The sequence below is a fragment of the Thalassophryne amazonica genome, chromosome 8, assembly GCF_902500255.1.
Source record: "Thalassophryne amazonica chromosome 8, fThaAma1.1, whole genome shotgun sequence".
Taxonomy (NCBI): Eukaryota; Metazoa; Chordata; class Actinopteri; order Batrachoidiformes; family Batrachoididae; genus Thalassophryne; species Thalassophryne amazonica.
In genome coordinates this window covers 30,754,974-30,766,729 of record NC_047110.1, presented here as the reverse complement: position 1 = coordinate 30,766,729, position 11,756 = coordinate 30,754,974, and the positions used below count along the sequence as shown (strand labels likewise).

The following is an 11,756-nucleotide window of genomic DNA, read 5'->3' as shown; positions in this document are numbered from 1 at the left end:
TCACATTGTGCTGAATGTGCATCAATAATCACAAACAGACTCTCTGAGGGTATTACGGTTGTTGTCATTGTAACCAGAAGAGTTACTCAAAATGATGCTGAGAAGAAGGATTTGATAAAAAGTATTTGGACTCAGTTCACAACGGCTGATTAAAGATCTCAAGATGAAACATTAATAGTTTTTTAACTGTTTCTGTAAGACATAAGAAAGGCTTATTAGTCAGTTTTGCAGCAAACTGACCCTGTGCATGACATCAACCTTCACATACACACATGAAAGAACTCAGAGTTTAAAAAAAAAAAAAAGGCTGGGGTTTTTTTGTTCATTTATTTTCTTTTATTTTTCACATAAAAATTCATTCTTCAGTCAAGGATCTTTGATTTTTCTGTAGAAATGTCATCTGGCTCCACCACTCTGCAGGTTCTTCTGATATCCTCAGTGAGGTCCAGCAACTTACAGAAAACCACCTTCTGGAATTTAAAAATAAACAAATAGACATATATGCAATATATATATATATATATATATATATATATATATATATATATATATATATATATATATATATATATATATATATATATATAAACTTGTTTGATTTCAGGGTTGCAGGAGCTTTTGCGCTCTATGATCTTATATTAAAGATACTGCATTTCACGTAAAACTGTTTTCTTGTTCGTAGTCATACTTTCTCACCTTTACACCCAGTTGGATGAACGTTTCTTCGCTCTTTTACGCTGAAACAAAACAAAGACAAGAGACTTTTTAATCAAAGAATGAAAAAGAAATCTTGTTTTGATTCTGAATTCAGAGACTCTAATGTTGTGATGATAACATGCAACATGTGTGAGTAGAATATGAGGAGGGGCACTAACGTAGTTATCTTTGAAGGACCAGTTGGGATTCATCTGGGAGTGGAGGGCTTTTTCTTCTTCTGCCATTTTGTAGTACTTGGCTTTTTCATTATTGGTCAGATTTTTCCACTGTGAAGCGATGACATCACACAGTCAGTTAACAGACACACACACACACACACACACAGACACGAGTACCCACACTTACCTCTTTTCCCAGAAGCTGGTTCACCTGGGCGCTGTCTGTCACTTTGTATCGTGCCACAGCTCCCTGTCTCTCCACCCTCATGTAGATCATGAAGGCATTGGCCGGCTTTTTAACGTACTTCGTCTTCTGGGACTCTGCTGCACCAGCTGCAACATGAACAAATCACACCAGGATTTTTAAAAGTGCTTTTAAAATGTTAATCAGGGTCTATCCGGGAACAACAGGTCTAGTCCCAACTCTGGAAATGAACCATCTCTTTGCAAAGACATGAATGTCAGTGTGGAGATCAGTGAAGGTCTCTACAAGTTCAACACTTTCACCACAAACACACATGTGATGGCCGAGTTCAGGAAGTCACTGAAAGGCCGGATCTTAGTCTTGATCAAGGACAATCTCAAGGCCTGACATTCCAATTCCTTACGGATCCTTACGGATTCCTTTTCAATGACATAATCAAGGTGTCCACTGACTCAACAAAGATCACAGCATCAAGTCCACCGAAGTGTTAATGCTGTTTCATAAACATGCATTAAAAACATTTTTGATGATAAAATCAAACAAATTGTCTTTGTTTTGGAAAAGCTCAAAGTTGTTGTTCTTAAAGTGTTTGTCCTCTTTGATTTGGGTGAACTTGACCACGGCAAGAACTGTGCCCAGATCAGGCCTCCCCGCTTCTCAATATTTAAAACCAATATATTGATATATTTTGACTGTTACCTTGGAAGATTTACTTTGTGTACTTTGGTTCCATAATGAGATATTTGGATGTTTGACCTCATTTTAAAGTGACTTCAAACAAGATATTAAACATTAAAGCATGTATTTATGACAGAAGCACCATCTTACCTTCAACCCCAGTGTGAGTGTCAGCGCACGTCTGCTGTGGAACCTAAAAAAAACCACACTCATTAGTCTTTTTATAAATGCACGTCCACAAAAAGTTTCACTCTTATCATTGATATGAACAGATATAACATGTTTGTGGTGATTGTTAGCAGAGTTTACTCACACTGTGATTGGCTGAGCAGGTGGAGGGGGCGGGTCTCTCTTTGTGAGCTGTTTCAACTCGTGTTCTCTTTGATGTAGAGTTCTATGACAGACAAACAACAACACATTGTGAGGCAGCACACACTGACACAACGACAGACGACTGCACACACACACAAATATTAACATGGACTCACACTGAGCACCAGTTCTTCCACGGCCACGCCCATAATTAATATGTCTCATAAAATACTGAGATACTTGAGATCTGTCATCAGACTCACTAAGTGATACCCCTCGCTCTGCCGTACCAGCTGTTTTAAAGTAGTTTGTTGACAGAATCACCACTTCATCTGGCTTTTGTTTTTGTTGTTGTGCAACATTTAAAACCCAATTATCACCCAAACACTAAAGGCCAGAATTTCGTGGCCTCATTTGAATAAAAGTATGATATATTTGTAGCTCCACAAGTGTCTTTCCTGGACATGAGGATGGAAACCTACCCGCTGATCCTCAGTTTCAGGATGGACCTCACGCTTTCTCTTCACTCCTGTGTGCGTCTGAATTCTTGTCTCACATTCTGACATCAGACGAGACTTCTTGGACGGAGGCGAGTATTCTGACTCTGCAGGGACACAAACAAACACATATCAATCAATGCACTTGATTTAATCATTTGACTGGAAATTCTAAGTTTAACATTTACATTTATAAAGTCACAATATTTAATTTTAAACAGTGACAAGTTCTAAAATTGGAGCAACTTTAACTTTTGACCCCTGTACAAACTGAAACTGACCTTTGTCACCATTTTTTGCTGTTTTTACCCCATAACTCCACAGCATTCAGTCATAGATTGTCCAAACTATACCTTTTTGGAATCATTATGATCAGACAAATAATGTAGGATAGTTTTAGATAGTACTCCAACACACTCAAATATTGTGTTGGAGTGTGGAACCACACACAGAATTGGGAACAAACTAATGATATTACATTTCAGATAAAAATACTTTCTTGTTGACAGTAACATCATCTTACCTTCCATCCAGTTGGTGGGCGTGGCCATGACCCTCTTCATCTTTTTACCCTGCACCAAACAGACACATGAGACTTTCTGTGTGTTATCAACTCATACAAAGACGTCTCACACTCTTCCTAAATCCAGTGACTCTCACGTAGTGACAATAACATGCAACATGAGTTGACTATGAGCAGGGGGCACTCACGTAGTTGTCTTTGGCGGACCAGTTGGGGAACTTCTCTAAGTGGCGTTTTCTCAGTTCAGCAGCCTTTTCAGTGTACTTGGACTTTTCCTTCTTGCTCAGAGCTTTCCACTGTGGACAGATGACAACACACACTCAGAAAAAGTGCACACAGCAGCATCAGTTCTGCCCCAGAATATGGTTGTCCATGGCGCTCCAGTAATCACATTAAACATATTTTAATCCCATGCTCGCCATATGTCCAGAAGGGGGACACAGGACTGCTCTCGTCCGTGTCTCAGCCACACTTTCGTGTGCCAAAGACAAATCTGAGTGTCACCAAATTTGAACTGGAGATCACAATAACTGGATCTCAGGTGAGTTTTAATTTTAGCATGACTGGCTTTCACCAACACTCTCTGAGTCAGTGAGTTGGTCTTTGGTTGTCCATAAAAAAGTACGGTTGCTGCACAGGAGTTTGTCCACCTACCTTCTCACTGAGCATCCTGCTGATGGTGGCGCTGTCTTTCACTTTTAGCTCTTTGCAGATTAAAGGTCTTTGCTCCATATTAAACAGTATGAAAGCATTTGGTGGCTTCTTCATGTCAGGATTGACTTTGGTCTGTCTGTCCTGTGTCGGGTTCCAGCTGATGGTCTGAGGTCTCTGCTCAGACCTTGATGCCTCCCAAGGCTCCATCAGCTCACGCTCATCTTCTGAAGCTACGGGGTCAAACAACCAACCAACCAACTGCACATCAGTCATCTCATTTTGGATTTATTATGGAAATTATTTCTGATGCTTGCAAATATTTTCATGTGAATTACAAATATTTGACTGTCTTACCTTCCACGTCCCCGACTGTGTCCAACTCTTGATCCTGCACCATAAAATTTAACACATTAGTGAAACGTCGCTGTGATCATGAATTCATTAAGTCTAATGTTGTGACAGTGACATGCAGCATGTGTGAGCTGACGGGGTTCAATCTGAAGGACCAGCTGCTGGACGTGGACACACATACGCACGCACGCACACACACACACACTCACCAGGTATTCCAGAACGTCAGTGATGATGCTGTCTGTCACGTCACATTCTGCCATCTGTTCTTCCTCCTGATTCCTCATGAAAAGAGGAAAATAAGGTGCAGACCTGTTTTACAAAAAGTGAAAAAAAGAACATTTTACTCTCCTCAGCAGAGTCAAACTGATGACTATCTGCACATTTTAATAACACTGATGATGCAGAGGTGCAAGCAGCTGTGTGTGTGTCACTGATGCTGATTTCTTCACAAACTATACACAAAAACTGGTGTTTAAGTGTGTTTAAAGGGAAGGTGACAAGGTGGAAAAGTAACAACACTGTCTGATAGAGAACATTTGAAGCTTTAAAGCAGAGATATGATTCATTTGAGCATCTCGTTCATCACTGAAATTATTGTGGAGGAGGCAGAACTTTTCATTTACTCCACATAGTCTCAAAAACAGCTTCTGAGAAAGAATGAAAGTACGTCTGTCATCTATTTTCTGTGTTATCATCTGATTATTTTTATATTCCAGATATTTATATACAGACACAAGTCAGTAAAAAAGAAGATTCATCTTCATTAAAGCTGTGTGGAGCCACTTACACGGACTGTGAAGAGATCCACGTGGGATCATAGAGGAGATCTTCACTGCTGCATGGAGAGAGAGAGAGAGAGAGAGAGAGAGAGACAAAGATGCATTTCACACACTGAAACCTTGTCAATTGAATGTAAATATAATAATATTAATTCTATTGTTTATTATTACTAAGTGAAATAATTTTCTGTCTGGACTGAAGTTTCTCAGTGAGAAAACACTTTTATATGTCGTGTGTCAGTCACAGGAAATAAAGATTGCATCGTCCAGATGATTTGACTTACGGTGTGACTGAAGGATGGTTGTAGAGGAGTGTGAAGCCTGTGTCATACACTGGCCCTTCATGGCTGCACACACAAAGATATCGGGGGAAAGTTTGATTAAACACAGACAAAATTTGTTTTGCAAGTACCATAGTGGTGATAAATTGAACTCTAGTGCATTAATTCAGTCATTTTCTAAACCCACCGTGCAGGTTTGGTGAATTGTAAACTTTCAGTTGATCATAGATGTGAATGAGTTTGTCTGTCTGTGTGTGTGTGTGTGTGTGTGTGTGTGTGTGTGTGTGTGTGTGTGTGTGTGTGTGTGTGTGTGTGTGTGTGTGTGTGTGTGTGTGTGTGTGTGAGTCCTGTGATACACACATTTTTTACAAACCGACCGTCCTGGGTGGACCCCGCCGGATCAACTCCAACCCCCCGATGACCTTTGATTGAAGTAAGTGGGTAAAGAGAATGAATGAATGAATTCTGTTTTAATTTTTGAGTAATCAGCTGTCACATGTTTTTAATGACACTGTGATGAAGAACATATAAAATACAAACTATCTGCTGTTTGAACGGATTCTCAAACACGGTCTGACTGTTTGAGGAAATTCAGAATAACTCATGCTTGTGTTTGCTTGTGTGTTTTTGACTTACAACCATCCTGCTGGCTCCATGTTCACAGTGTCGAGGGCGAGCTTGATCACTGAGCTGGTTTCAGCCTGTGCACACACACACACACACACACACAGAAAAAGTGATTCTCGACCCACCAGCTGTTCCACACCTCTTTCATTTAATTCAGCAAGGTTCAGAACCAGACTGTGACCTTTGACCCAATGACAAAAGTCATTCTGATGGATCTCACTTACCAGTGTTACTTCTTCGTTGATTCTCTCCATCCTGACTGGTTTGTGTGTCCTGTGAAAAAGTAGAAGTCTGTTTAAACACCAAGCTGACGTCCCATCAAACACACCAAAGTGTAAGAAGAGTTTGAGTCACAGCCTCCGTCCAATCTGTTCACCATCGTTTGACAAAACATTTAATTTCTTTATAATTTCATCAATCTTCCTGAATTCACACCCGGAGCACCCAGACTGAGTTTTGCATGTTTTCTTATCTCAAATTAATGACATCATAAGGCTTATGAGTAAATTTAGAATGATGTTCCAATTTAAATGTTACACTTAAATGCTATAATGGCTATGATGTAATTTGTGTCAGATTTTAAACTAAAGCTGCTTCAAAGTATTAAAATATTCAGTCAGTTCCTGAAAACACTGCTGTGAATGTCAGCAGTCAGATTTTGGATTTTGCTAAAGAACTCTGGGTAAATAAATAAAAACTTTTATGTGCCACATACTGTTTCCACATATTATTTGTTATTCACATCTTATATTATTACACTGGAGGTGAAATAGTGAATATCAGTTCAAATTTAAAAGTCCAGCTTTAATTTCAGGGTATTTACATAAAAATAGGTGAAGTGTTTGAGAATTCCAGGATTTTTTATTTTTCATTTACAAGTAAGTAGATATAAATAGTAACACTGTGATCTGAACTTGACACAAAATGAATTGATTATAATGTTTAGGCTCCGCCCAGTGGTTAAAATATGTTACTGCACCATCTCTTCGTGCAGGAGCATCATTTGTTTTTTCATCCAAATCGCCCTGAATAACTGCGGGAATTGTGGCTTCAAATCATTATTCAAACGTTACATTTTAATAAAAAAGAATACAAAAAGAAAATCAGAAACTTACCAAACAACAATTAAATTAAAGCCTTTGTCTAATATTAGTGTGCTGAATGTCTCCTGAAATCTGACGTGTGTTTGCTGTTCAAAACAAAAGTCTCTCCAACGTTCAAGCTCTGAAGTAGCACTGGTCTCTAACAACACAAAGACTTTACTTATTCCTGACTTTTTGTTCTTTGTGACGTCACACAGACATAAACAAAGAATAAAGATTCTGAGATCTTTTCAGGATACTAAATGACGTGCATTAGCCACTTAGAAAGGCACGTGACTCCTAATCACCTGACCATAATTAATATGTACATATACCCTAACACTCTCCTATAATAATGCTGATAGTGTAATATATGTCCACATACATTCAACTATTTGTAAAAATTTTGAAATGATTGATATTTAGGCTCCGCCCAGTGGTTAAAATATGTTACTGCAGCATCTCTTCTTGCAGAGACATAATTTGTTTTTCATCCAAATCTCCCTGATTAATTGCGGTAATTGTGGCTTCAAATCATGATCCAAACATTACATTTTAATAAAAATAATAAAAAACAACCAATCAAAAAGCAATCAAAAACTTACCAAACAGCAGTTAAATTAAGCCTATATTAGTGTGCTAAATGTGTCCTGAAATCCGACGTTTGATGCTGTTCAAAACAAAATCTCTCCAAAGTTTAAGCTCTGAAAGTAGCACTGGTCTCTAACAACACAAAGACTTTACTTATTCTTATTGCGCTTTGTGACGTCACACAGACATAAACTAATAAAGATGAACGTCTTTCAGTATACAAATGACGTCATAAAGGCCAGGTGACTGCTGTTCACGTGACCACGATAAATATAGTACTCTCCAATGATAATAATAATAATAATAGTGCTGTATATGTCACACATACATTCAACTACTACAACCCCTGGCAATAATTATGGAATCACCGGCCTCGGAGGATGTTCATTCAGTTGTTTAATTTTGTAGAAAAAAAGCAGATCACAGACATGACACAAAACTAAAGTCATTTCAAATGGCAACTTTCTGGCTTTAAGATACACTATAAGAAATCAAGAAAAAAAATGTGGCAGTCAGTAACAGTTACTTTTTTAGACCAAGCAGAGGGAAAAAAATATGGACTCACTCAATTCTGAGGAATAAATTATGGAATCACCCTGTAAATTTTCATCCCCAAAACTAACACCTGCATCAAATCAGATCTGCTCGTTAGTCTGCATCTAAAAAGGAGTGATCACACCTTGGAGAGCTGTTGCACCAAGTGGACTGACATGAATCATGGCTCCAACACGAGGATTATCAAACTCTTAAAAGAGGGTAAATCATCACGCAATGTTGCAAAAGATGTTGGTTGTTCACAGTCAGCTGTGTCTAAACTCTGGCCCAAATACAAACAACATGGGAAGGTTGTTAAAGGCAAACATACTGGTAGACCAAGGAAGACATCAAAGCGTCAAGACAGAAAACTTAAAGCAATATGTCTCAAAAATCAAAAATGCACAACAAAACAAATGAGGAACGAATGGGAGGAAACTGGAGTCAACGTCTGTGACTGAACTGTAAGAAACTGCCTAAAGGAAATGGGATTTACATACAGAAAAGCTAAACGAAAGTGTAACCCAGTTCACTAGGCTTAGAACATGAGATTGAAAAAGGAACAAAACAAAGGATTTAACAATATTAAATTGTTCTTTAAAAGAATAAATGTGGTACCATTTAAATAAAATAGTGCATTGTAGAAAAAAAAACATTAGTTTTAATATTGGAAGCTATTCTTTCCAGTTCAATGGGTGTGAATGAGTTTTCCATCTTTTGCAGACTTCAGGTGACATTTTGAGTGAAATGGCCCTTTAGCAAGTTCACGTGTTACTACATGATGGACGTAGTTAGCCAATCGGGATTCAGTTTGCTGCGTGGTCAGCAGCCGGCTTGGAGAGTTGTAATTTTTTTTTTCCCCATGTTGGTTATCAGGGAGAGCGACACGCTGAGAGTGAAGACAGACACGTGAGGGACAACCTTAATATTGCCCTGTGGAGTCTAATGGAGAGTTAATTTTTCACGAGGATACAAGTTTTGTTGGACTTTTTTCTGGATCTGTGGTGGATGGACAGAGATTTAGTGTGTGCAGTCTGCGGTGCAACTGCAAAGGACTGGATCAACCTGGAGTTCTGTCTGAGTTTTCACCTGCTAGGAGACTGTGCTTAAGATTGAACCTTCTGGCCGGGTCTTTGTGTGTGTGTGTGTGTGTGTGTGTGTGTGTGTGTGTGTGGTGTGTGTGTGTGTGTGTGTGTGTGTGGTGTGTGTGTGTGTGTGTGTGGTGTGTGTGTGTGTGTGTGTGTGTATCTGCCTCTGCTTGTGTCGGAGTCAAGGAGTCGAGTTCTTCTGCTGTTCCTCCACGCTACGGCCGTGGTTGTGGTGTTCAGCAGCTGTGGCTAGTCAAGCCTAGTGGATGACAAAACCCTGGTTGAGTGGACTGTGCCTGTCTTCTAGGATCTGGTAGGACTGATAATTGCAAGTGTTAAAGGACGTGTTACAGACCATTCCTTGCATTTTTTTTCTACTTGAAAAAAAAAAGAGAACAAGAGTTTGTGGAATTGATTGTTTAAGGGTACTGCTGTGGAAAAAATACCCTTGTCATTGATGTGTAGTGAACTGATGTGAAGTTGATTTAATGTACAGACATTCCTTCCCCTTTGAGAGGGTTTTCATTTGATTTATAGGTGTATTCAAAAATTCCTTCTTTTTTTTTTTGTTTGTTCCTAAAGTGTCTTAAATACACCAAGGTTCAGTTCAGTAACCACATAGCATATTTTTCAGTGTTGCCTAATAAAGTTGGCTCTCAAAATAAAAGAAAAAAAAAACAACTGTTGTGAAAGTGTAGGGACACGGACCCACAACAGGGGGCGCAAATGAACGGACAATGGAATAAGCCAAAATATAACAATTTAATGTTGTGAATGTGCACAACAGAGCAACAGACAACACAATTGAGATCAACAGTCAATAAGTCACGGTGACGTGTGGGCAGGCTCAAGGATAGAAGATGCCCGTCCAGAAAAGAGCTGGATCCCCACGCTTGCCACTGCCAACGGATCTGAAGCACCCCAGAGCCACCAAGCGCTGGGTCCCCAGGTGGCCACTGCCTCCGGCTGTCAGATTGGGTACTGCTGGCAGGAAGAACAGACAGGTGATGGTGGGTGCGTGAACACCCAGCAAACAGTCAGAAAGGATGGGAAACACCTCCACCTCTCAATCACAGTCACACAGGAACAAAAACGTGCAGCGCCTGAAGGACTACTTATCCGAGGAGCGAAGACGTCGTCTCCTCCAGATTGCCGACGTCATAGTTCCGCTCTGCCAGGGTCAACCTACGGGAAAAATAGGCACAAGGATGGAGAACCTTATCGGACTCTCCACTCTGGGACAACACAGCTCCTATCCCTGAGTCAGAGGCATCCACTTCGACAACAAACTGGCGATTGGGATCGGGCTGCACCAGAACGGGTGCAGATGGGAACCGACGTTTCAACTCCCTAAACGCGGCTTCGCACCGATCCGACCAGGTGAGGGGACTTTAGTGGAGGTCAGGGACGTCAGGGGGCTAACTACCTGGCTATAGCCCTTAATAAACCTCCTGTAGAAATTTGCAAAGCCGAGGAACTGTTGCAGCTTCTTACGGCTTGTCGGTTGGGGCCAATCTCTCACCGTCGCTACCTTGGCCGGATCGGGTGCGACGGAGTTGGAGGAGATGATGAACCCCAGGAAGGACAAAGTAGTACGGTGGAACTCGCACTTGCCCTTCACAAACAGCCGGTTCTCTAACAACCGCTGCAGGACCTGATGTACATGCTGCACATGAGTCTCAGGATCCGGGGAGAAGATGAGGATGTCGTCCAGATATACGAAGACGAACCGGTGCAGGAAGTCCCGCAAGACGTCATTAACCAATGCCTGGAACGTCGCGGGCGCATTGGTGAGGCCGAACGGCATGACCAGGTACTCAAAGTGACCTAACGGGGTGTTAAATGCCGTCTTCCACTCGTCTCCCTTCCGGATCCGAACCAGGTGATACGCATTCCTAAGATCTAGTTTGGTGAAGATTTGGGCTCCATGCAAGAGCGTGAACACAGAATCTAGCAGAGGCAGCGGGTATCGATTGCGAACCGTGACTTCGTTCAGCCCTCTGTAGTCTATGCATGGACGGAGTCCGCCATCCTTTTTGCCCACGAAAAAGAAACCTGCACCCATCGGGGAGGTCGAGTTCCGGATCAACCCGGCAGCTAAGGAGTCCCAGATGTAAGTCTCCATTGATTCGCGTTCAGGACGAGAGAGGTCGTACAACCTGTTGGACGGGTACTCAACGCCTGGGATCAAATCAATGGCACAATCATACGGACGGTGCGGGGGAAGAGTGAGGGCCAGATCTTTGCTGAAGACGTCAGCAAGATCATGGTACTCCTCCGGCACCGCCGACAGATTGGGGGAGACTTTAACCTCCTCATTAGCTGTCACATCGGGTGGAACCGAGGATCCTAAACATTCCCGGTGGCAGGTGTCACTCCACTGCATCACTACCCCAGACAGCCAATCAATCCGGGGATTGTGCTTTAACATCCATGGAAATCCCAAAATCACTCGGGAGGTAGAAGGTGTTACATAGAACACAATCTCCTCCCTGTGATTTCCAGACACCACCAAAGTCACAGGTGGTGTCTGGTGTGTGATTAATGGGAGAAGGGTGCCATCTAGTGCCCGTATCTTCAATGGGGAAGGTAGAGCCACTAGAGGGAGTCCTACCTCCCTGGACCATCTGCTGGCCAGCAGATTCCCTTCAGACCCCGTGTCCACCAGTGCTGGAG

General features: G+C 41.3%; 1 protein-coding gene across 1 annotated transcript; it reads right to left on the bottom strand.

Annotated features, from left to right (window-relative positions):
• Positions 1–359: 359 nt before the first annotated feature.
• Positions 360–2,279, bottom strand: LOC117514878 (transcription factor 7-like 1). Its single transcript, XM_034175454.1, has 7 exons — positions 2,247–2,279; positions 2,072–2,152; positions 1,909–1,951; positions 1,063–1,211; positions 876–983; positions 697–737; positions 360–470 (listed from the first exon to the last, which is right to left on the bottom strand). Exons 1-6 carry the CDS (start codon positions 2,277–2,279, stop codon positions 699–701), a joined length of 453 nt encoding a protein of 150 aa, XP_034031345.1. The 3' UTR covers positions 360–470; positions 697–698.
• Between the last annotated feature and the right edge of the window lie 9,477 nt (positions 2,280–11,756).